The sequence below is a fragment of the Sinocyclocheilus rhinocerous genome, unplaced genomic scaffold, assembly GCF_001515625.1.
Source record: "Sinocyclocheilus rhinocerous isolate Xijiao unplaced genomic scaffold, SAMN03320098_v1.1 scaffold494, whole genome shotgun sequence".
NCBI classification, from domain to species: Eukaryota; Metazoa; Chordata; class Actinopteri; order Cypriniformes; family Cyprinidae; genus Sinocyclocheilus; species Sinocyclocheilus rhinocerous.
Genome location: NW_015628684.1, coordinates 770,437 through 794,054, shown reverse-complemented (window position 1 = coordinate 794,054; position 23,618 = coordinate 770,437). Strand labels below are relative to the sequence as shown.

Sequence of the window (23,618 nt, the reverse complement as noted above, 5' to 3'; positions counted from 1 at the left end):
GGGTATCGAAAACCGGTTCCATTTTAGAACCGGTTCCAAATTTCCAAGAACCGAGTATTCGATAAGACGCGTGTATTTCGATTCTGCTTAACGATTCCTGCGTTCGCATTTTAATGTGATTAAAAATTATTTAAGTGCAGGAACAGAACGAACTTGCGCCCTGTTTGCGTGCAGCGCACACGAAGTGCAAGCACGAGCACAGAGAACAGAGGTCGCGGTACGGGTTCCCGGTTTGTGTCCGTTCTCGAACCGTTCCGTGTATTTCCACTGTACAAAAGGTTGTTCCGGGCCGAAACTGACTTCTTTCATATTTGTCGACCACACCTTGCTTTTCAGAACAATGAGCTTTGTAAAAATTGACGCGTTTCAGAAAGGCGGGGCATAGAGGAGAAACAATAATGTACAGTATGTGGAAAATAATGTGTTTTTTTAACATTAAACCGCATAAACACATTTCATTACACCAAATACACAAAATAATGTTCTTTTTAGCAACATCATATGACCCCTTTAATAATTAATTAGACAGAGACAGTAAACGATTGAAGATGTGCTGCCAAAATAAAAGTCCTGCTTACAACACATCGGCTAAAGAGAAAAACTTAATGTCTAATGCCGAAAATGAAAAGAAAATGCCAAATATTGGCTGCTATATTAGCTTAGCAATATATTGGTTGACCACTAATGATGGACACAGACTCGTTTTTCCAACAAATACTGTTTTCATTTGTCATACGGCTGCAATTAAACTGTGTGAGTTTTTTTTGTGTCTGTTTATAATGACTAAAGTCTGGCAGTGTGTGATTCTCAGTCTTTCAGACTATGATGCCCAGGTTTTCTCTCTAACTACTTACAAAGTCAGCAAGTGTATAATGTTTGTTCAGATTTTTTAAAGTTGTGTAGTGTATTCTATCCTTAACAAACACATTTACTCATCAATATACTCGAAAGCATTTATTGTCCTGGCACTTGTATAAAGCAGTATTGGTGTGTTGTACCTGTGTGCTTGTGCTCTGAGGGTGACTGTCCAGGTCAGCCAGCATGCATGTAAGAGAGTCTATCTCTGCATCAATAGTAGAGATGTGCTTCTCTGATCCCCGATTCTGAGCAAACAACAGCCACAAAAAAACCTCACATTATGATACATTCACGTATACAGATTTAAAGGGATAGGTCAACCAAAAATGTCAACCAAAAATTCTGTCATCATTTAAACATCCTCACATCATTCCAAACCTTTATGCTTCCCAGTGAATTCCATTATATGGACAAACAGTATATTAGAAGCCAAAGGGAACTGAATGGTTACCAACATTCTTTAAAGTATCTTCTTTTGTGTTCTGCAGAAGAAAGTAAGTCATACAGGTTTGGAAGGACATGAGGGCAAGTAAATGATGACAGACTTTCATTTTTGGTAAGACTACCCTTTTTTCCCTTTTCCTTAGGCACATTTAAAGAATAATTAACTAATTGAATCATCTTTCAATCCAGTTTTGAGCAACACAGTCTTGCAGAGAAATGAAAATGTGGATGTCACTGACGTGAAGTTCATGGCTGGCCATGCGGGGGTTCCATGTGTGGTGGTCTTCTTTGGGCCCCTGGCCTGGAGCATAGTATCGGTCTCTTAACTGGGGAGTCAAGGGGTTGTAGGTAGTAGACCCTGAGCGATCATCTTGATGCTGGTGATTCATGGTTCCACCTGAGCACATAAACATCAGTTCAGATGACGAAGCACAAACTGTCAAATAGTATTCCAGCATTAGATTCTTTAAGATTAAATTCAATGAAACAGATAATATAATGAGGTTCATATAAAATATTAACTGTGTTTGTGAGGTTGACAATTTTAAATTTTAAACAAGAATCATGTCACATACTGGACCATTTGGGAAAGGCATAATGCATATGTTTGTTTATTTATGCAATGCCAGATTCTACAGTTCAGTTATTTAATTGTAAAATATAAACCAAATACGATATTAATATGATATTTAATAACACTGTCCTGCATCTTGAAACAAATTCTGCTGGTTTGTAAAGGAGGAGTAATATTTCCTATTTTGATGATGCTGCGTCCAAAAATATCAATAAAATGTACTATCACTTACAGTTTTTTTTTTTTTTTTCAAAATGGAGATTTTTCAGATTGTTTCAAAGCAGCCAAAAAGAAGTATTCAACATTATTTAAGTATTTAATACTAAACTAACAATCTGCAAAATACATTTAATGTCAAAACCAAATTAAGCTTTTTTACCCTCCCACAAAATCGGTAATTTTCTATCGCTGTTTGGATGTAGTAACGCATGCACAGAGGTAGCAGAAAACATCTGGGTCATGTCTGCACTTTCTTCTGTCACTGGCCATAATTCTAACCTTGAAATCAGGATTAGGCATAAACTAATGTCTTCAGAATCATGATACATGTGAAAATAGGCTGAGAATTGAACAAATTTGTAACCTGGCTCACAGGAAGTTAGGAATTATGTCTTTGTGGCGTTTTTTTTTTTTTGGCGATTAAGCGATAATGCAAGACTTCTTCACCTTACAAATAGTAGTTGAATAGTTGTTTTGTGAGAAAGTGTGACATGCTTGAGCAAAACTCAATTTTGTCAAAAAACACAATTTTTGGAATCAGCATCTCAAAATTGGTAAGAATCAAGAATTGGATTTCATTCAGCAAATATGATGCAGGCTGGTGTAATATAACTAAGATATTTAATTCTAAACTACTTGGATAAACTTCAGCAAAATCCTTTTCGCAGGTATCAACAGAATAAAACAATTTTCTCAGAGCATAATGCATAAACATGCACTGAAAGGTTTAAATTTTACCGTTACAGGGCTCTTACCTGAAGGTCCAGTAGCCATATATCTTATAGGCATACCATTTCCTCCCGTTCCACCATTCTGGTCATACATGTTATATTTGGGCCTCTGGTCAGACAGACCTTTCTTGGGAGGTCTGTAGAGAGCGGGGCCAGAGTGTGACATTGGTGTTGTGGCTCTATCTGGGCTACCGAGGGCTCCTGGAGGCAGCCAGTTGGGGCCTGACATACCAGGCTTCTACAAGGACAGCACAGAATAAGTGTGATGTCACTGTTGTGTAACTTTTCTAATTTCTAAGCGTTTTATTTTACATGTGCATTCTGAACACGTGACCACAAACTTAAGAGTTACGGCCCTAAGCAGTGCTGTCCAAGCTGGTAAAAATGCAATAACTCTAACTACACAAAACAGGTTGTTGTGTTTCCACTGGCAATGCATGGTTTCCAAGATAACAATAGGTGCTAAGTTAAAAAGCAGGAAAAGGCAACCATTCTCAGCCGAAAGGGGAATTCCAGTGTTCCTTAGTTGAATTGCATTTCTCTCTCGCACATACATATAATTCCCACAGGTGCACAGCACTCGCAATGTATTCGCTCCTCTCTCAAGTCTCCCACTGGTACAATAGCCATTGTCCCCAACACTTAATCCACAATCCTTTATCTACAGAGTCTGTCCATGAAAATAATATAGGAAATGTTGTGTAATGATCAACTTCTCATTTGAGCCATCTGGTGTCCGCTGGACAATGTCCTGTGTATCCAAGTGCTGAGGAGTGTTTGTTATTATAAGTTTATGAAAACAAAGCAAATAAACCTCACAACAATATAAGAGGGCAACAAATGCTGTAAACACAATAAGAAAGGCTCTAACCTTAAATATTAAAACACAAACACGTCCTTTGAAACTGTGCAGGATAGTCCAGTTTAAGACAGTAGCTGGTTTCTAACTGGTCATAGCCAGCTGATCAGTTATCATGCCCCCCATGACAACCTTAATATAACCAACTAGTTGCTGGTTTGTTTGTTGCTGGTCTTTGGATCAGATAATGACTAGCTATCATGTAACAAAACAAATAGCATCTTAAAATTGATTTTTCACCTGTGACTTTTACTCTGATCACTGCACTGAACTACATTCAAACACATGTGCAAGTTTGCAACCAGAGAAATGTCCAACCTCACCGCCTTGGATTGCACTGCAATCCGTGAAAACTCGCACTCAAAGCCGGGGATTGTTAGGCCGATGAATCACCCGTACGAGAATGCGTTTATCTTATAAAACCCATTCATCTGCGACATATAGGCTACTGTTACTGCCAATGTAACATCGCAAAGTTACATCAACCGGCAAAAGCACGACACTGCCGCGCATGAGCGTCACGCTCATGGGAGTTTGCGATAACAACAACTCATCTATGGTAACGTGTGTCCTGTGTTTATTGGGATACTGAAACAATAGGACATTAACGATTTCCCGTACCTCTTGAAAACGCTGCAGACTCCCAGTCTACCGAGCATCTGCTTCGCCTCGCCTCGTTTTCATCTGCAAAATGAAATCAGCTCATGAAATGAACCGGCGCGCTGCGTCCTTGCGTCTGGTATATCTATGTTTCAATTGTAAAGTTCAGTTAATGCTATCTCAGACGCACCGTGCACTTACCACAAAGTAGTATATATTAATGAAACTGTTAAAAATTATAAATAAACTCTCTAGACATTAAAGAAAACATAAACGAGTCGCCTATATAGTTTACTTTATCGGTGAGCAACATAACATCCAGTTTACATTGTTTATTAGATCATGCGAATACTGCAAGTCGCCTCGGCTGATTTAACCGAGATCTTTTCTTCTAACAGTCACACGCTTAAGTAAACACTATCAGCATGCTCTGTTCGCTTTAGGTTTGTGGCTAACCTAATACACTAGTGAAGTACTTTTTTAGTTCTCTGTCGGTTTCATTTTAGTAGCCTACTTTTCCTGGAGGATCCAACAGAGGCCTGTGTGGAGCAATCCAAACGCATGACGTCACATGGCAAGCTGATTTAACATTTATCCTTTACACTAACTATGATATTTTTACGTTACAGCAGGCCCGGACTGGCCATCGGGAGCACAGGGAGAATTCCCGGTGGCCTGGAGGCTGATTTGGCCCGCTGCCCTGTTTTTTTTAGTTTTTTTTTTAGTTATTATTAATATTTTATATTTATGCTTTCTCAATGTACCAAAGTGATCATTTCCGATTTTTTCATTCGATAATAAATCGATAATAAATCATAAATCGGTTAGTCTTGACTGGCAGCGCTGCGCTATAGGAATCGGCTCACGTTGTTCCGCGCTTCCGTCAAACGCTTCTGAACAGAACCGATGCGCGGGACTCGATGGAAGAGAGGAAGCGGCCAGAAAAAGCAGTGAAATGTAGCTACATCACTGACCTGTTCAGGGCTTCAAGTGCAGGTCAGTTTCATCAGTATAAATACGCTAGATAGTTTCGTCTTTATTAACCTAGTTGAGTATTAGCTATAGGCTCAGCATATTAGAATGATTTCTGAAGAATCATGTGACACTGAAGACTGGAGAAATGATAATACAATTACATTTTAATATATATTCAATTAGAAATCAGTCATATTAAATAATAAAAATATTTCACAATATTGCTTTTTTTGCTGTATTTTGGATCAAATAAATGCAGGCGTGGTGAGCAGAAGAGGCTTCTTTAAAAAACATTACAAATCTTACTGATCAAAACCTTTTAACTGGTAGTGTATTAGAACACAATTTCTAAAGTGCCTAAATGTCAAAATTAGTACAATATATTTGTTGAAAAATTCTAATACTAAAAATTTTGGCCCCTCTTTTTCTGTGTGGCCTGGATGAGTGTGAGATTTCCCAACCTGAAATTGCGTCCCAGTCCAGCCCTGCGGTACACTACAGTATTTTTTAAATTACTATAAAAAAATTCAATAGCGAATAGAATGTATTTTCATTGAACTATTTATTTTTCTGTAGTTACTTGAATTTAACTATTCATAAAGTTATGTTCAGGGCCGTCGCTAGTGGGGTGAAAAGGTGGTGATGATTATAGGGGCCCACAGCTGTGGGGGGGGCCCCTGGCAACTGCCCTAGACCGGCAAGAAATACGATCTGGACAGTTGATGGGCCACTGCTGCGCATTGTCACGAAAGCTTATCATCTAAGCCTGACAATTAAAACATTCAAGATATTTTAAAGCATTGAAACACAAGTAGAAAGAACTCAACTAAGTACTTGCGTGTTGTGTGTGCTGCGCACACAGAGAGCCACATCTCAGATACGCAGACACTGAATTGAGTTCTACTTTGCATCTCCTTTCAATTGAACGAACAAATACACCTCATCAATATAAACATGCAAGCACAAAAAGATGCAAAAGAGCTTAATTCAGCCCCCGCGCGCTGTGTTCTGTGCACAGAAAGCCACGTCTCACAGCCCTTGAACACCGAATTGAGTTTTGCCTCTTGCGCTTGAACGGACAAATACATACAAAAATATGTCAACATACCTGTCTTGGAAAGTATCTTCAAAAAACTGTTAGTTATGTTTTAAAAGAACATAAGCAGTTGAGAAAGAAATCGGATGTGTATCATTATATTGGATGTATTGTCTCTTAAAGTGACCGTGCCTAATTTACTAGCTGCCAGTCCATAATGTTAATCCAAGAAAATAAAAGAGAGAAATCACTCACTGCTCTTGACTGAATTACTTTGTAGTTTTAACAAGAATTAATCTATATTTAATTTATACAGTGTGGACTATGCAATAATATTTTACATTTTATTATTCTGTTTCTGTACTTGAACAACCTTGAAAAAAACAAAACATGGTTTAATTTGTTCTAATCTTTGTTCTATTTATTTATTTGTACTACATGATTTCAAACAGGGCCCACGGGTACAACCTGCACTGGGGCCCTGCAAACCCCAGCTACGGCCCTGGTTATGTTTTCCTAGTACAAATTAAATATGCACCTATTTAATAAATGCTGTGTATTCAAATTGCTACTAGTAAAATTTTAATCATAGGCTACTTGTAAGATTTTTAATTCAACTTTAAAATGGCTATTTAAAATTAGTAAATTATTGAAATAGATATGTATTATATTTGCTGCCATTGTGACTGGTCATTAAATATTACATATGAAAGTTTTTTTTTAAATCACATATGGGATAGATACTAGTGTCTCATAAATAAGTTTTAATACCTACTAAAATGTAAAACTGGAATAGTTACCAGCAAGAACTGTAATATAGGCCTAATAGTTGGAAGTGAATAATTGACATCTGAATGACTTTTTGACAAATATTTGCAATATTTTTTTAATAGTTATTTGTCACTATTGGAATAGAGACTTATAGCAAATTATTAAATACTAGTAAGTAATGAATAAATAATTGTGATTAATTTGATATATTTTGATAGATTAAATTTTTTAAAATTCAAATTTTGATAATTTGATAGTCGCATTTGGTAAACTATAATATCAATTTTTAATAGTAATAGTACTAGTGAAACTGAAAAGGTCACTATGGTTTTACTTATTAATAATTTAGAGATAAATGCTAGTTTAAAGGAATACATGTTAAATTGGCTTGCCATAGATGCCAGGGTGTTGTGGAGCATATTTTGGGATACCAGCTGTGTGTGTCCCATATTGGAATGACATATGGTGGCAGTCCTAGTAAAGGGAGAGAGAAAGAGGGATTTATTTATCGCCTAGGGCAACTTAATCCTGGGCATATCACTTGTTCTCAAAATGAAACGGAATTTTGAGCTGTCTTCAGTTGAACTTTGATAGATGAATCTATTATTTAACCCCTGGAGTTGATTAAATCAGCCAATGCTAAAGCAACTGATTAATAACCGAAACTGTTATCTGTATGAATAACAGCATGTGTATCTATTATTTAATTCTCCCAATTCTAATGCTACTTGTGTTTGGATATATGGAAAATGTATATAGTTTGTCTCTAGTGGATTTTCAATGCCGACAAAAAAAATAAAAAACCTTCCTTTAAACATAAGCCATTTATTAATCACAGAACACTTAAATCACAAAATAGTACATGTACTGTATATACATTTTTATTTAAATTTTTTTTTTACAGATTTTGCTACATTGCTACAACAATGTAGAAATGTAACTAAATTAAATAAGAAATATTATGTAATATAAAATAGAAATTATAACACAATAATTATAAATAAACAATAATAAATATAAAATATAATTAATAAATATACCCATAGATATAATAAACAATGTATAGAAATTTTACCATTTAATTTTTGGATTCAATTTTAATCAATTAACAGAACCAACCTCCTGTGTGAGACTTTCATTTAATTTATTAATTGTCATTTAATTTATTATTACAACTTGATTTTTAATGATACTTACACTCTGTGCTCCACTTTAACATCCTGCCTAGATAATATCTGCCCTCTCACCTCCAGGCCAACACGTGAAACACTCTCCAGCATCTGGCTCTCTGAAACGCTACGTGACCATCAGACTATATCTGAACCAGTATCAGTCTCTCCTCTCCTCTTTCTCCTTCAGGTTTTCTGTTGCCAAGGTTACTTACTACCAAGACAAGATCAGGATCAGACTGTTATAACACAGACAGTTCATAACACTCACCTCCTCGCACTCATCTCTCTGACTGCTGATGACTGCCGGCACCTGCTGGTACCACCACAGAGAGGTAGGCTGCAAAGTTGCTTTCTAGAAAATTCACACTCTATCAATAGAGCTGACCATTAAACTCTGACCATACATTCAAGGTATCTCCCATGGGTGTTGATCAGGTTGGTCACTCTCTTTGCTGCTCTTCATAAAGAGATGTCTGGTATTTATAGAAGAAGTGTGAATGAATGGTCTTCATGTGAGCAGTCTAAAAGAATATTAATTGATTATTTTAACTCTGGGTACACTCTCAGAAAAAAAGGTACAAAATCTGTCACTGGGGCAGTCCCTTTTCAAAAGGCACACCTTTGTACCTAAACAGTCCATACTGGTACCTTAAAGGTACATATTAGTACCTAAAGTGTACATATTAGTACCTAAAAGGTACAAAAGTGTACCTTTTGAAAAGGTACTGCCCCAGTGACAGCTTTTGTACCTTTTTTTCTGAGAGTGTATGATCAGTGTACTTCCTACAATGAAATGGGTTTGAGACTCCCATTAGAAACTAACTATTTGGGGAAAGTTGATTAGGCATTTTTATATAATTCTTTTTGGCAATGTATACTTCTGTATCACATTATTAACTTATTTCTGTGTACTTTTGTATAGGAATAAAAAACTGTGATGACTTCATGTAACACACTATTTCTTATTAATTTTAGTAAAATTCTCTAAAGACGTAATACTACAAAAGTTTGCTCTTGGCATAGTTTTCTTCAAAAATACTTGCTGACAGCAATATGAATAGGGTATTGTTGATTGTGGGAATTTTTCTTAGATGTTCTGCTGATAATTGTTAATGTTGCATTAAGTTCTATGAATAGCCTTACACATTTTTAGCTGCAGACAATTCAGCAAAACATCTTGATTACTTGGCTGCTCATCTAATGATCCTGGCACAGCATTTTGAGAGAAACATTGTTCTCTATACAGGGAGCACCTATGTCAAAATTTCTGGGGTTTGGAATGTTAATAATTTCTGGCTCATATAAGGTTTATTATTTTTTTAATGAAGACATGAATTATTTTTAATAAGAAATTAAGACATCATAATAGAAGACATTTCATCATGTTTCATGTTTTCTACAAAAATATTAAGCAGCACAACTGTTTTCAATATTGATAATAAAAATAAATGTTTCTTGAGCAGCAAATCAGCATATTAGAACGATTTCTGAAGAATCATGTGACACTGAAGACTGGAGTAATGATGCTGAAAATTCAGCTTGGCATCAAGAAATAAATTACATTTTAAAATATATTCAAATAGAAAATGACTATTTTAAATTGTAATATTATTTCACAGTATTACTGCTTTTTACTGTATTTTTGATCAAATAAATGCAGCCTTGGTGAGCATAAGAGACTTCGTTCAGAAAACATTAAAAATCTTACTGACCCAAAACGTTTGAACCGTAATGTGCATGCATGTGAATTTTCTTTTGCATATGTCTCAACCTGTGATCCGTTTCAGTACATCCTAATTTTTTTTTTCATTGTCCATTTTTGTCCATGTCCCCACCTCCTTCCACAAACAACCCCCTTCATCCATACTCCACACCGGATGAGCTCAAAGCATATCCTTATATGTCCAAATCTCTCAGCTTCGACAGGAAGAGGCAGTTTATTGAAAGTACACTCATTGTTTCTGCACCTTATAAATACAGTTAATTTGTATATCATATGGTTTGGACCCCACTGACTTGCACTTTGTAAGCAAAAAAGCAAGATGTTTTTCAAAATATCATCTTTTGTGAAAGGAAATCATTCATTTTTGGGTGAACTTTAAAAAAAAATGTTAATCTTCAGTGTATCTTTGTCAGAACAACATTATTCCACCTTTTGATTCCGCGATTCATGCTTTTTAGAAAGCAGAAACCGTGACTCAACTAGGCTGCAGCTACATAAAAACTCATTAGAGAGTCCCAGCAGCTCTGAGAATCACAGTGTAGTGCTTCCAGCCCACTCTGGACACTAGCTGAGGCACGCAGCTCTGAGGATCTGATCTATATAACGCTGCTGCTGCCAGTCTGACAGACTGTATGGTTTCCGCTAATTGGCCGAGCTAGTTTAGTAATGGTCTCACTTTTCCTTGGCCTCCCCCTCTCTTCCGTAGCTCGCACAATGCCTGGAAGTCGCCTAGACCCACATCTCCCTCTCTTGTTTTTTTCTTCTGTTGTTTTTTCTCTCTCTCTTTTTTCCCTCGCACCAAAGACACAATTGATCCAGTCAGCATCAAAACAAATAGGAACACAAGGACACACACACGCACTCAACACCCTCATCTAAAAGATACTTCCGACTCGCATTAACAAACATGGTGCATGTTTCAACACAAACAAAGGACGAATTCGGTAACTGCATAATAACTTCTCAAAGCTCAACACTTATTTGCTGTTTTATGATGGTTGGGATTTTTACTTGATGTAAAGGAGAATGTTGATCCATTTCCCTTTAATATAAGAAACTGACTGAAATTTGAGAAATTTCAAATCATTTGCATGTATTTGGTTTTAGTTATTTTCGTTTTGAATTGATTTAGTCCTAATTTTAAGTACATTACATATTAAAAATGTTCTGAACAGTATAATAGATGCTACACATGACCAGTATATTATAGCCTATACTAAAATATTATACTTCACATGTAACATCAAAATATTTCTCTTTATTTTAATAAAATGATCTGATTGTTTGACAGGGTTGTGCTCATTCATTCACGAGCCATTATCTATCAGCATGAGGCTCATTTGTAGTGTTTTAAATCAGTCGTTTTCAATGCTGCAAGTGGATTTAGGCATCACAGAATTATAATGTCCATTGTGGAAAATGAATATTTGTTTTGAGATATGTTAAAGATTACATTTAACAGTGTTATTACAATTATTAGTGTTTCTAAATATAAACGTACGATGATGGCTAGGCAATCAACATGTAAAAAATTATTAACTAAAACATCTCTGGCCATACTAATACTGTATATGCAATTTTAAGCAACCTTGCCTGGCGGATAATGAAAAAGTGAACTAAAACCTGAACAAAATTTAGCTGTATTAAGTTTTGTACATTTTAAAGTTTTTTTAATGGGTCACCAAGAGTAAAAGTAAAAACAGTAATATTGTGAAATGTTATTACAATTTAAAATAATTGTTATATTTATAATAATTTTGAGCATCTATTACTCCAGTCTTCAGTGTTCTATTTTTTCTTTTTTGTGCATACAATGATCTCAAAGGTAATCTAAAAGTGTAAATGTCTATGCTCAATTAAATATCAGCTGATAGCAATAAACTAAAAACATCTATAGCCTAATACTGGCCAATAGCCATGCAAGTTAAAGCAATCATTGCCCTGTGCATGAAAAAAAAAATGAAGTGAAGGAACCTGAACCATATTAAAGAGCAAAATTTCATATAGACTTAATTGTCTGGTAATCTGGTAAGTTTTCCCTCCAAACTCTCCATGAACCGTGAGTTAAGAAGGTGAGGTAACTTTCCACTTGTTTTTGAGCTATTGGAGACCTACACGGGCCCCCATATCCCCTGTCTCATTCTCCTGCCTGCTTTATTGACGGATGTCCTGCGCAGGCGTTTCATCCCCGTCTCTAGCTCTGTGTGTGTGTGTGATTGTGTGTGTCTCACAGGAAGCCCGGAGGGGGTGTTCCATAGTTCCTGCACATCTGCAGGCTGCATTTCTCTAGGTGTCGCTCAGTTGTTTTTCGGTCGTGAGAGAGGGATATCACCCATATCAATTTTTTTTAAAACTCTCCTATTTCCTTCCTCTCATTGCCCATAACAAGCTTCCAGAAGCACACACACACTCTCCTGTCACAGGAAGCCAGACAGAGGTTTCCGGCAACCCTTGAGAGAGGCAGGTGAGGCCTAATTTGGCCGTACCTGCTGACCTGGCTGCATTCGCTGAGTTGCTTATCTTTGGTCTGAACTAAGGTCGTGCCCTTTTTTTAGGCCATGTTTACTGTGCAACCTGGTTCAATCAGTCCATTCTAAATTACTTTTAGGAAGTTAAAAATATTGAGAAAATCACCTTTAAAGTTGTCCAAATTAAGTTCTTAGCAATGCATATTACTAATTCAAAATTAAGTTTTGATATATTTACAGTAGGAAATTTACAAAATATCTTCATGGAACATGATACTTACTTAATATCCTAATGATTTTTGGCATAAAAGAAAAATCGATAATTTTGACCCATACATTGTTTTTGGGCTATTGCTACAAATATACCCCAGCGACTTAAGACTGCTTTTGTGCTCCAGGGTCACATATATAAATAAATTAATTTATTATTTTGTCATTACCCCTGTAATTAATTACTTTAAGTTGAATGTTGAAAAACAAAAAGAATGATAATAAAGTTTTTTTTCTGATATTATTATATTTTTAGACTCCTGATATTCAGAAATAATACTTTAGTTTAGCAAGGATGCATTCAATTGATCGAAAGTGTCGGTAAAGCCATTTAAATTTTTACAAAATTGTTGAAATAAATGCTGTTTCTTTGAACGTCCTATTCATCAAAGAATCTTGATGAAACAAAATCACCATTTCCACAAAAATATTAAGCATTAACAGTTTTCGACTGTGATTTGAGCAGCAACTATTACATATTAGAATGATTTCAAGGATCATGTGACATTGAAGACTATGCTGAAAATCTAACTTTGCTATCACAGGAATTTTTTGATATTTTAATATTTCACATTCCACGTTATAAATTTAGCTGTGACTATGGTTTTAAGTTTGCCAGATTCATTTAAATATGTATTCTGCCGCATTGGATTGCTCAGTTCTACCCAATCTTATTTTGCCTTGTCACTCCACAAAAGACAAGCTTGTCAGAAGAATTCTCATGACAAAGTTGATGTATTTGCACAAACTTCCTCTGAGACCGTTTCCCTTGTCCTGGACAGAGACTGGGTCGTGCACGTTTGCTTTGGTTAGCTGAACTCCTGGACAGTGTTGACAGGACATCTGACCCATTGACAATGCTCATAAGCCCACGTAGGCCAACACACCCTACACACTCGAACACACAAACCTACATTCCCTGAATTCTTCACTTTCAAACAAACATTTGCAAAACACACGCAACATGCATCAAAAAGCACTCTACCCACTTTCCTGTCATCATTAAACACAAAAGAGCTCTAATACACAACTATAAATACTGACACACGGGGGCCTGGAGCCTTTTCCCGCTGAGCTTCCAGCGCGTGGGCAGCATAGGGGGATTCGGCTTCGTGTTTTTTTCCCCCTGATCAGAGACCATCTAGATCCGGACCTCAGTCATTATAAGAAACGCCACAAAACTGACCCAGGAGCAGTGTGAAAAGGCAGCTTCTATAACACAGGAAATAAACACCCTGACTGAATGAGACTTCCTGCACAGTGTTATAAAGGATACTCTCTCCTAGGTCAGACTGGTCAGTTTTTCAGAGACACGTTTGAGTGAGGGAGGTTAGAGCGTGTGTGTGCAGCTGAGATCAGAGGAGAGGAGCTGTAAGAACAGGGCGGTGTGTGTTCTCGTCCCTGCTGGTCAGGGTGAGTTTTTCAATAAATACATTTTTTGTGCATTTTTAGAGATGTTTTCTTGCAGTCAAATAGTTTTATTTTTAGCATATGAATTCACATTTCCATTTAGTTCTTCAAAAATGTGATACTTTTTGATTGTTATGCTCAAACCACATGCAAAATCTGTCTTTGATGGATCCTTACTCAGCTAAAAAGGTTCTATGAATGAGGTTTCATCGTTTTTATGGGAGGAGGCCCTTTGCAGGAAAAATGTGATGAATGAATGACAGCATGGTCATTTTTCCACTGTTATAATTTTTACTCTGAATTATTACAATGCATTTGCTAAAAGGTGGTGCGGAATCAGTAATTTTATGAAAAATATTTTTTATAAAGCTATACTGTCCCCATTAGACATTTCGCTACTAACTGGACTATTAAATTTTTACAAAATTGTTGAAATAAATGCTGTTTCTTTGAACGTCCTATTCATCAAAGAATCTTGATGAAACAAAATCACCATTTCCACAAAAATATTAAGCATTAACAGTTTTCGACTGTGATTTGAGCAGCAACTATTACATATTAGAATGATTTCAAGGATCATGTGACATTGAAGACTATGCTGAAAATCTAACTTTGCTATCACAGGAATTTTTTGATATTTTAATATTTCACATTCCACGTTATAAATTTAGCTGTGACTATGGTTTTAAGTTTGCCAGATTCATTTAAATATGTATTCTGCCGCATTGGATTGCTCAGTTCTACCCAATCTTATTTTGCCTTGTCACTCCACAAAAGACAAGCTTGTCAGAAGAATTCTCATGACAAAGTTGATGTATTTGCACAAACTTCCTCTGAGACCGTTTCCCTTGTCCTGGACAGAGACTGGGTCGTGCACGTTTGCTTTGGTTAGCTGAACTCCTGGACAGTGTTGACAGGACATCTGACCCATTGACAATGCTCATAAGCCCACGTAGGCCAACACACCCTACACACTCGAACACACAAACCTACATTCCCTGAATTCTTCACTTTCAAACAAACATTTGCAAAACACACGCAACATGCATCAAAAAGCACTCTACCCACTTTCCTGTCATCATTAAACACAAAAGAGCTCTAATACACAACTATAAATACTGACACACAGGGGCTTGGAGCCTTTTCCCGCTGAGCTTCCAGCGCGTGGGCAGCAGAGGGGGATTCAGCTTGGTGGTTTTTTCCCCTGATCAGAGACCATCTAGATCCGGACCTCAGTCATTATAAGAAACGCCACAAAACTGACCCAGGAGCAGTGTGAAAAGGCAGCTTCTATAACACAGGAAATAAACACCCTGACTGAATGAGACTTCCTGCACAGTGTTATAAAGGATACTCTCTCCTAGGTCAGACTGGTCAGTTTTTCAGAGACACGTTTGAGTGAGGGAGGTTAGAGCGTGTGTGTGCAGCTGAGATCAGAGGAGAGGAGCTGTAAGAACAGGGCGGTGTGTGTTCTCGTCCCTGCTGGTCAGGGTGAGTTTTTCAATAAATAAATTTTTTGTGCATTTTTAGAGATGTTTTCTTGCAGTCAAATAGTTTTATTTTTAGCATATGAATTCACATTTCCATTTAGTTCTTCAAAAATGTGATGCTTTTTGATTGTTATGCTCAAACCACATGCAAAATCTGTCTTTGATGGATCCTTACTCAGCTAAAAAGGTTCTATGAATGAGGTTTCATCGTTTTTATGGGAGGAGGCCCTTTGCAGGAAAAATGTGATGAATGAATGACAACATGGTCATTTTTCCGCTGTTATAATTTTTACTCTGAATTATTACAATGCATTTGCTAAAAGGTGGTGCGGAATTCAGTAATTTTATGAAAAATATTTTTTATAAAGCTATACTGTCCCCATTAGACATTTCGCTACTAACTGGACTAATGCAATACTCAGTGCATCACAATTATATTGTATATGATATTTTAGTTTTGCAGAATGCTTCTGACACCTGCAGATGTGAAGTTGTTGTATCAATGATGTTGTTTAGAAAATGACATTTCATTTTAAAGATGTTTTACTTGATGCATGTGAGTTAGAATGATTTATTTTCTTTGTTTTTTTGATGGCAGGTACGAGTAGGGAGCTGGCCTCCCCAAATAGACACTTATGAATCTCATTTCATCATCCTTGTCAGGTATTTCTTTATTTGTCAGCGTATTTTCTGATAAAGCTTCACAGGACCATAATTCATTTGACTAGACTATATTGTTATTTAATTAACTTAATACAAAATTTGGTTTATATTTTTAACATTTGATAAATATACAAACTAAAATATTATTTTTTAAATATTAGTTGACTTTAAAAGTCTTGGTTTATATTTTTTTTATATTTTGTTAAATATACATATTAAAATTATAATATTATTTATAAATATCAATGCATATTTTATTTATATATCCTTTATCAAACAGAAAGATTAATGCAAATGGAAGTGGGATACCGAAGCTCCTCCGAGCACAGTGCAGCCGCCCATGTGATGGAGGTGAAAGGCTACATTAAGGAGTTCACCCGTCACTCCAACGATGTGCTGCTGAACTTAAATGAACTGCGGCATCGGGACATCCTTACAGATGCCACACTGCTTGTGGGCACCGCCAGGCTGCGCGCCCACTGCGCCGTGCTCATCGCATGCAGGTTGGTCAACAGGGAGTGCCATGATATACAGTCATTCACTTTCTCCCACCCTCCCTCACTTCTTCTTTCCTGCCCCCCTCGGCCTGTTTTCCTGTTTGTGCCAAGATTTGTCTTTGTCTGAAGACATTAGCTCACTCCTGCATGAGATCATATTCCGCCTGCGGCACATCTTTTGTCTCACAAGTGTATTGTATCACAGTAGATGCATTTTTTTGTTTTTGTTTTTAGAGTTTGTAGTCGGTTGAAATTTTGTTTCTTTGTTTGTCTTATTAAGATCTTTCACTGTTTCTACATTCAAAGTTTTTTTAATAAAAATTTTTATTCACTGCAAAAAAGGCTTATCTTAGTATTTTTGTCTTGTTTCTATAGTCAAAATATCTAAAAATTCTTAAATTAAGATGCATTTATAAGCAAAATGACTTAAGATATTAAGTCTTGTTTCCAGGGGAAAAAACTAAATTAAGTGCATTTTGCTTAAAATAAGTAAAATTATCTGCCAGTGGGTTAAGTAAAATATTCTTAACAAGAGTATTTTACTTATTTTAAGCAAAATGCCTTTAGATATTGACTAGAAACAAGACAAAAATATGCCTACTAAGTAAGATAAGACTTTTTTTTTGCAGTGCATGTTTCGTTACCTTTTCTCGCACCTTAAAGGGATAGTTCACCCAAAAAAGAAAATTTGATGTTTATCTGCTTACCCCCAGGGCATCCAAGATGTAGGTGACTTTGTTTCTTCAGTAGAACACATATGATGATTTTTAACTCCAGCCGTTGCAGTCTATCAGTCGTATAATGCATGGTAATGGTAACAAAATCTATGAGAGTAAAAAAACATGCACAGACAAATCCAAATTAAACCCTGCGGCTCCTGACGACACATTGATGTCTTAACACATGAAACGATCGGTTTGTGCCAGAAACCGAACAGTATTTATATAATTTTTTACCTCTAATACACCACTATGTCCAACTGTCTTTGGGCGTGCGCCGGCATCCGGTGCGTGAGGTGTGTACGCGCTCTGGCGTAGTTTACGTTAATGGGTGTGTTGATATCCAGCCGAAGAGCAATCAACCATAACTTCAGGCGAGCAGGCTCAGAAGTTGGGAATACGTGGAAAGTCACCACTCCCGAATGAGTTCGCACGAGAGAACGTAATCTTTTAGTTTTAAGTCGGTTTGAACAATCCGGATAAGCGCAAGTAAGTACCATTTTGATTAGCCGCCGTACCTACAATGACTGTGCACTGTGCAAACAATGAGTGACGTATACGCGCGAGAAATCACTTCCGGCGCTTGCGTAAACTACGCCAGAGCGCGTACACACCTCAGCCAGAGCGCGTACACACCTCATGCATCGGATGCCGTGCGCGCGCTCAAGGAAGTTGGATATAGTGGTGTATTAGAGGTAAAAAATTATATAAATACTGTTCGGTTTCTGGCACAAACCGATCGTTTCGTGTCTTAGGACATCAATGTGTCGTCACGAGCCGCCGGGTTTAATTTGGATTTGTCTGTGCATGTTTTTTTTACTCTCATAGATTTTGTTACCATTGCCATGCATTATACGACTGACAGACTGCAACGGTTAAAGTTAAAAATCATCATATGTGTTCTACTGAAGAAACAAAGTCATCTACATCTTGGATGCCCTGGGGGTAAGCAGATAAACATCACATTTTCATTTTTGGGTGAACTATCCCTTTAATAAACATGTGTTTTCCACAGTGGCTTCTTCTACACTCTCTTCTCTCGTCGAACGGCCGGTGCTGGCGGTGAGCGGGGGTTTTCTCTCACTCTGCCGGAGGGGCTGAACGCAGGCAGCGTGTCCCTGCTGCTGGACTTCATGTACACCTCCTGGCTCCCTCTCACGACCCGGACAGTATCTGGTGTGCTCGCCGCTGCCACCTATCTGCAGATGGAGCATGTCGCTGACACCTGCCGAGCATTTATTCACAGGTGAGAATGAAGACCAAAGCAGAGGAGGAAAGAACACTGCAGTCGAAACTATTTCTGGCGACACCAAAGATGCTACAAATTTGATTAGAGCTCAAACTTTATGCAAATAAGCAGCAATGTGACACAGAAACAAAATTTTGTTACTCCGCTAACAAAAATGTGTTATTATAAGAACGTTTTGCATTAAGTATGAATGATTTTCAGAATGTTCTCTGGACGTTCAAAAAGTAGTTTTTAAATGTTTGGGAACGTTAGAAGCAACATTATGGGAATGTTCCATTTAATCGTTTTGCAAACATGATGGAAACGTTGCTTTTTGAATGATCTCTGAACTGCCTGAAACTTATGTTGTAACATTTAAAACTGTCCAACTAAAATATTTCAGTAAAACACCCATAAACTATGAATAAATGTTTATTTTGCTACCATTTTGAGAACGTTATTAAAGACCAGATAATTCTGAACAAACGTTCTATTAATGTTACTGGAAGAATGTTTGTTCAGAACTTTGAGAGAACCTTGCCAGAAAACATTCCGTTATTTCTTAGAAAAAAGGTACAAAGCTGTCACAGAGGCAGTATCCTAAGGTACAAAAGCTAAAAGGCACATTTTTTGCATTTTATGTAGCCCTAAATGGTACATATTAGTACTTTAAAATAAAATTTGTCAGAACACTTCTGAATTCCTTCTTTCTATACAGACTGAAAGTTTTTTCTTTTCTCTGCAGTGAAAGGATCTCTGCGGGTCCTTCTTTGATGGAGCCAGCCTCCAGAGAACCCCTCGGTGGAAGGTCACCACCTGCTCATCCCACTATCTTCTCCTCCCCCTCCAGGCCTACCGCTGAGATGGAAGATCCCATCCCAGACCGAGCCAGGTAAAAGGGTTATGGAGGGAAGGTCTAATAATAAGTATTTGAATTGCATTTCACGACTGTATCCTATCTCAAAAATTGTTATCAAAAAGGCATAAAATTCATTGACTGTATCTACAGGGTTCCAAGTGAGAGCTTTGCCTCGCCAGATCCAGAAACTTGCCTGATTGCTATCCCCAAGTCTCAGACCATAAAATTAGAGGAATCTTCACCTGCAACCGCATCCACACCATCCCCAGACAGTCCTTCCCATTCCAGCGGGCAGCCCAACTCACCTGCTGAGTCCAGTGGCTGCAGTCTGTCTCCCCAGTTAAAGGTGTGCAAAAGTTTGGGGCCAGTAAGTTGTCAGTAATGATTTCTGAAGGATCATGTGACAACAAAGACTGGATTAATGGTTGCTGAAAATGCAGCTTTGCCATTTAAATTTTTAAATAAATTAAAAGTTATTTTAAATTGTAATAATATTTTCACAGCATTACCATTTTTCCTGTGTCTTTGATCAAATAAATGCAACCTGAGCTGAGCATAAGAGACTATTTTCAAAAAAACCTTTTAAAAAAAATCTTACCAACCCCAAACTGCTAGAATGGTAGTGTGTAGCAATATATGCATATTGCTTTCAATCCATAGAGACTGCATTAAAAGTTTCAGAATTTGTTTTTCTTTATGCTTTAATGTAAATCTAAATAATCTAAATAAATTACTATTTACTAATTCCAATATTTCTTCCATACAGAAGCGATCTGAATCCAAGCCTACTCCTGACCCAAAGGCCTGTAACTGGAAGAAGTACAAGTATATTGTCCTCAACCCTCTGTGTGCCGCACCTATAAAGGAGGAGGGGCCTGAAGAGGAGCGGCAAACACAAAGCCACGCCCCCTTTGACAATGATAGGATGGAAGTCTCATCTAAAACAACAAATAACATTTGGACAGGGGAGGAGCCAGGACTGAATAATAGGTTTGTTTTGGCCCTTTTCACTTCTGACGTAACTGTTTAATAATATATCGTTATTAAGGAAGAAACAGAATTTTCAATGTAATGTATTGACCATTGTTCTGTTTCCTCTAGGAAAACCTTGTCTCTTCCATATAACACATCACAGCAAAAAATATATTTTAGTCCCCATCATGTTGTAGACAGCTGTTTGCAGCCCCTGCCCCTTTCGATCAGTGAGGATAAAGGTGAGTGAGCATCTCTTAGCTTTACTATGAATAGATGTGCTTACAAAAACACACAGACTGATCTTATCCTCTTCATTTTTAAAAGGTCTCTGCAGTCCTTATATTTGTACCCAAATTGCCAATCAGAGTCATTTACTGGGCCAACACCCAATCATGTTTGAGAACCTCTCTACACAGCTCAGTTACCCTGGAAATCAAGCCATAAACACAAAATCTTCCCGCTCAGGTGAGGCTGCTGACTCAACAGATAATGTTGGCTGAACTATGTAACCTTCTTATATACAAATTAAATTCTGGAATCTACTTCCAGTTGCGATTTGTGAGGCACCGTCAGTATTTTTTAAATCTTACTTGTCTTACTTTAAATCTTTACTTTTTAATGTAGTTTCATGTATATGTTTGTATTATTGTTTTTATTATGTAAAGCACTTTGAGAAGGTTCTTTATATCAGACATAACAAAATTAAAATAAATTATATTGTAATTATAAATGTAAAAGCTAAATGATGTTTTAATTGAAAATAAATTAACATTTTATTATTACTAGTTCTGACCTCTTTCTCATTCATTTCACTCTTTTATGTTCCCGCTGACTCAGGAGACAAGCCTTACCGCTGTAATGTGTGTGGAGCACAGTTCAACCGGCCTGCCAATTTAAAAACTCATTCCCGCATCCACTCTGGAGAAAAGCCCTACCGCTGCGACACATGCGGAGCCAGATTTGTCCAGGTACATCTGCACAGAATCGCATGTATCATTCTTATTTTCGAACATTTCAAATATATTCTTAAGTATATGTAGGTGCAGAGGGTTTCTTATATATATATAATTATACACACATGCATACATACATATATCAGAATAACTGTTGATTTATTGTCTTTTTTTATCTATCTTGTTGATCAATAAAAAGAGTTCAACTAATATTATGTTCTTGTAAAATGTGTGTATGTGTGTTGTAGGTAGCTCACCTGCGTGCCCATGTTCTGATCCACACTGGGGAAAAGCCGTACCCATGTATCACCTGCGGAACACGTTTCCGCCACCTGCAGACGCTGAAGAGCCACCTGCGCATCCACACTGGAGAGAAGCCTTACAGCGTCAGTTATATTTGAACAAATATGTACAGTATATATACAGTACAACTACATATCTCCATACTGCAAAATGATGTTGAAATCTCACTCTCTGCTCTAACCTTTTCTTCCAGTGTGAGAAATGTCACCTGCACTTCCGTCATAAGAGCCAGCTGAGGCTTCACCTGAGACAGAAACACGGCGCAATCACCAACACCAAGATCCGCTACAAGGTTCTGGCAGACCCGTACCAACCAGGACCCACCCTGCTACAAGCTTGCTAAGAGGCGTATCGAAACATCTCAGGCACCGTTGCTATATGCTCTCTCTGCAGATAGGTCACGATCTAAACGGAAGATTTAGGCTGAAGATTGATGGATCTATAAAACAGTATTGTAAAGAGTTTAAAGAGGTGGAGTGCTGCATTCGAGGACAGCTTGACTATAAATGTACCAATGAATACAGTCTTCCAAGAATGCAGTACTCCTGCGCTAGATGTGCTGACTATTATCTTTATTATTTGTTAGAATATTTGTATTTATTTTGCTTTGCATACTTTCTTTTCCTCATGCTATTTAATCAGTTATGTTGTTGTCATATTGCCAGGAAAAATGGCGAAAATCATTGTTAAAAACTATATACGGGCCTATTCAGATGGTAATTGTTTCTCTTGGGGAATGTGAGAGTATTATAACAAGATGCTAAACAATTATCATCCAACTAGGGCTTAAGACAGTAAAAACGAAGCATGTTATTTGAAAATACTTTAACAGATATGGAATTAAATGTTTGTTTGTTTGTTTTTGTTTGCTGTTATGACAAAGATGGTTTGTGGCAGAGTGTGAAGGCGTTTATTAGGAGTTCAGATTTGAGTTGTAAGAGCTGAATGAAGGTGAAAATGTTTAGATATATGGAATTCTGCAAGAAAGTGGGAAAGATTATGAAAGAAAGACAGATGTAGAAAGGAAGTGTAAAGAAGGAATTAAGCATGTTTGAGAAAGAACAGATAAAAGATACATTTGTATGATTTTTAAAACATTAATATGATGTAATTTTATTTATTTGTTTTGTGTTGTTTGTTTGTTTTGCCCAAAAGTATTGCTCTTATTTGTTTGTGGATGCTTTCTGGTGTTTGTACTATATTCTGTTTCCTATTTAAGAAGATAACAGGACAGCCAGAATGGAAAAACGCAAATATAACCTTGTTTATTTACCAGTTATTCAGTATGTTAACGGACTAATTTAAAAGGCCTGGAGCCTATTTAAGTAACAAGAAGAAAAGTTGTAGATGACTAGCCTCTGTGTGTATCTTCTTAATGATACTTATGTTTAAGAGACCATTTCATGATTTTTATGGTGTATTATAGTTGCTAAGAGTCCAAGCAGGTTGAGGACTCACACTAGCCAAACTAATATACATGTAAAGATTGATGATGAGGATAATCATGTCAACAATACTATGTTGCGCTCTTTTGCTGGACAAAGACAAGACCTATTTTATATAAATTAAAGTTAAATTAATTTCTCATTATTGTGTGTGTGTCTGTTACAGTGTTGTTATAGTATTATGACGATATTATTATAGTTTTTATTTTCTATTTTAATTTTGAAGTGTTAGTAATTTTGTTGTGTATTGTTTTTTTAAACGAGTTTATACAGTTTTGTATTAATTTTTTATTTCAGTTAAACATAATGAAAATAAGAACTGTTTTTTTTTTTTTTTTTAGTTTTAGTTAACTATAATTACCTTGGTCAGCTGTTC

At 36.8% G+C, this 23,618-nt stretch overlaps 2 protein-coding genes across 9 annotated transcripts in view; one reads left to right on the top strand and one right to left on the bottom strand.

Annotated features, from left to right (window-relative positions):
* Window positions 1-4,875, bottom strand: part of LOC107738029 (thyroid receptor-interacting protein 6-like) — a 14,726-nt gene extending 9,851 nt beyond the window's left edge. The window contains exons 1-5 of one of the 6 annotated variants that reach the window (XM_016549701.1): window positions 4,800-4,875; window positions 4,307-4,369; window positions 2,851-2,963; window positions 1,542-1,699; window positions 999-1,103 (exon numbers count right to left, since the gene is read on the bottom strand). In XM_016549701.1, coding sequence (XP_016405187.1) covers window positions 999-1,103; window positions 1,542-1,699; window positions 2,851-2,963; window positions 4,307-4,344 — 414 coding nt within the window. In that variant the 5' untranslated portion in view covers window positions 4,345-4,369; window positions 4,800-4,875. The other 5 variants (XM_016549696.1, XM_016549700.1, XM_016549697.1 and 2 more) reach the window with 5 other exon arrangements.
* LOC107738030 (B-cell CLL/lymphoma 6 member B protein-like) lies at window positions 4,188-23,342 on the top strand. Of its 3 annotated transcripts, XM_016549702.1 has the most exons (13): window positions 4,188-4,244; window positions 8,427-8,571; window positions 16,199-16,263; window positions 16,544-16,766; window positions 18,495-18,725; window positions 19,453-19,599; window positions 19,717-19,912; window positions 20,333-20,556; window positions 20,668-20,780; window positions 20,866-21,006; window positions 21,379-21,509; window positions 21,743-21,880; window positions 21,991-23,342. In XM_016549702.1, exons 3-13 carry the CDS (start codon window positions 16,236-16,238, stop codon window positions 22,138-22,140), a joined length of 1,722 nt encoding a protein of 573 aa, XP_016405188.1. In that variant the 5' UTR covers window positions 4,188-4,244; window positions 8,427-8,571; window positions 16,199-16,235; the 3' UTR covers window positions 22,141-23,342. The 3 variants fall into 3 exon arrangements, with proteins under 3 accessions (XP_016405188.1, XP_016405190.1, XP_016405189.1); XM_016549704.1 differs by lacking the exons at window positions 4,188-4,244; window positions 8,427-8,571 and adding an exon at window positions 14,017-14,113; XM_016549703.1 differs by lacking the exons at window positions 4,188-4,244; window positions 8,427-8,571 and adding an exon at window positions 15,505-15,601.
* Window positions 23,343-23,618: the final 276 nt, after the last annotated feature.